Source organism: Myotis davidii, unplaced genomic scaffold (genome assembly GCF_000327345.1).
Source record: "Myotis davidii unplaced genomic scaffold, ASM32734v1 scaffold473, whole genome shotgun sequence".
In the NCBI taxonomy this organism is placed as follows: Eukaryota; Metazoa; Chordata; class Mammalia; order Chiroptera; family Vespertilionidae; genus Myotis; species Myotis davidii.
Genome location: NW_006284843.1, coordinates 11046 through 13602, shown reverse-complemented (window position 1 = coordinate 13602; position 2557 = coordinate 11046). Strand labels below are relative to the sequence as shown.

The following is a 2557-nucleotide window of genomic DNA, read 5'->3' as shown; positions in this document are numbered from 1 at the left end:
GGGGAGTCCCCTGCCCAGGCCTGACTCCTGGGCCAGAGGCATCAGGCCGGGGCTGGGGGCAGAACCAGTGATGGGGGGAAATGAGGGTCCCCTGCCCAGGCCTGACGCCTCTGCCAGAGGCGTCAGGCCTAGGCAAGGGGCCGATCCTGCAATTGGATATTGATGGGGGTCAATGCCTGAGGGCTCCCAGTATGTGAGAGGGGGCAGGCTGGGCTGAGGGACACTCCCCCCCCACACACACCCAGTGCACAAATTTCGTGCACCGGGCCCCTAGTGTATATATATATAATATTTTAGAGTCCCGGTGCATGAAAATTCATGCACTGGAGGGGGGGTCCCTCTGCCCTGCCTGCTCACAGTTCGGGAGCACTAAGGGGTGGGAGGAGACCCGGCCATCAGGGGAAGGCGATGCCCCCATCACACCTCTGCTGCTGCCAGTGCTGGCAGAGCAAGCCTCAGCTTGCCCTGGTTACCTGAGCCTCAGGCGGTCCTGGGTGGCTGGGCAGCTGACATCCGAGGCTTGCCTGCACCTCAGGCTGGCCCTGAGCGGCTGGGGGGCTGAGGGTGGGTCCGGCCACACCACGGGCCTGCCACCCCTGGCGGGGCTGAAAGGACTGGGGGACTCCAGCAGGGCTGAGGGGACTGGGCACCACCATCTTGTGGCTATGGGCACCGCCATCTTTGTGACTGTGTGATGGTCAATTTGCATATTCTTTCTATTAGATAGGATGCTGCCATATACTGACATACATATAGAAAGTAGTTGGAAGGTATACATTAACATTATCAGTAATTATATACTAGTAATGGAATTATGGGTAATGTATTATTATTATTTTTTACCTATTTCTTGTTTGTAAGATAAGCATGATACTTTGATAATAAGGAACAAAGCTTAAGAAAATAAAGAAAAGTTCATTGTGCTCAGCACACTCTTCTGTGCTGTGTATGAAATTAGATCTCAATCTCACCTTGACCCCTGATGAGGTTGTCCCACTCACAGACTTGAAATCACAAACTATGTAGGCTACAAGGTATGTACTCATTTTTACAGTAGTTTCAAAATGATCTTCCAAGAGGCCTCCTTCAAGTTCAATCGTCTTAACCTACAGGAAGGGAAAGAATCAGTATCTGAAAGTTGGAGTATTTTTCACCAGTGCCTATGACGTAAGCCAGGTAAGTCAGAGGAGAGCCTGACACTCTGAAGGACCTGATGCCCTTTTAGGAGGGAGTAGCATTCTATGGTCTCTCCTCCCTTTATTTTCTTATCCCTGGACTTTCCTGAAGATACATTGCACTAATTTTGAGATCCCAAAATGTATGCCAGTTTTATTTGCTTGGAAATGTATTTGCTTATATTGCTTGAGAGCATAATAGCAGCTTAGATGCTTCTATTTTCTTGAAATGCAATAATCTCCAAATTGCCATAAATTCAAGTTCTGTACTTCTAAGGAAAAATACCAGAGAATGTCCCCCTTTCCCTTGTTATATAATAAGTAAATCTCTGTTGCAGAAGGAAATGGGAAGCAAAACTGTGCTAAATGATTTGCATTATCTTTTAATCCTGTTATCGTGTGTGTGTGTGTGTGTGTGTGTGTGTGTGTGTGTGTGTGGTAGGTGTTATTTCACAAGTGAGGAAACAGAGTCTTAAAAATATGAACTGAATTGCCCAAGATCACAAGGCAAGTTCCACAGCAAGGCCAAGATGTGGATGTGACCGTGTGGTGTGACTCCAAAGGCATTGCTCATTCTTTCACCTCGCTGTGTGACAGCTTTAGTCACAGTCTTATTTTTATCTTTGCTTCATTGATTTCACAACGAAAGCAGTCAGGCCAAGGAGGTCATTAGTAATTTAAGCTCCTGTCCATGGACTGAGGAAGCAAAAGTTTTAAGCCTACAGACTCGTCAGCTGCATCTCTCAAATTCACTGAATAATTACTGAGTTCTATCTTTATTTGCACTGAAGAGCTAGTCCCAGAAATGATCTCCAATATGGTACAATACCCCTGAATACTGAATGGGTCAGATTCAGTAATCTGAAAATACCACTTTCTTCAAATTGGTGACAACTCTTGGGCTAGCTTGCTCCCCTCCTCATAACCTTCCACCCCGCTTTGCAAAGTGTCAGGCTTGGGGCCGTGCTAACCAGGCCTTCTTGAGCATGTTTTATGTGTTTGGTTAAGATTATAGTTTGCTTTGGCAAGAGACAATAGCTTGAAATATTACCATAAACTGCCTAGCCTACTTCGATGACAAATGTTTGTGCTATTAAATTCTACATGATTTAATTCTACAGATTTCTATCAAAGCATTCAGTTCCTAAGTTCCTATAAAGCAGAAGACACTGACCACATACTCTAAGAAAGTTAGCAGTATATTCTGGGCTGTAATTACTTCTTTCCAGCAAATTCATTTTGCTCAATAATAATCTCTTTCTTTATGAGTCTGATGCAAGCAGAGTTCTATGGATACGTACTCCTAGCAAAAAAGAGGGTTATCGAAGAGGGGGTCAGGGAGAAGGCATTGACTGTAGTCTTCTGACCAAACTCGGCAGCAA

The 2557-nt window shown here is 45.4% G+C and overlaps 1 protein-coding gene across 1 annotated transcript in view; it reads right to left on the bottom strand.

Moving 5' to 3' along the window:
* Positions 1-2557, bottom strand: part of ERAP2 (endoplasmic reticulum aminopeptidase 2) — a 37866-nt gene that overhangs the window by 27353 nt on the left and 7956 nt on the right. The window contains 1 exon segment of the mRNA XM_006755120.2: positions 972-1106. Within this exon segment, the coding sequence (XP_006755183.1) occupies positions 972-1106 (135 nt within the window).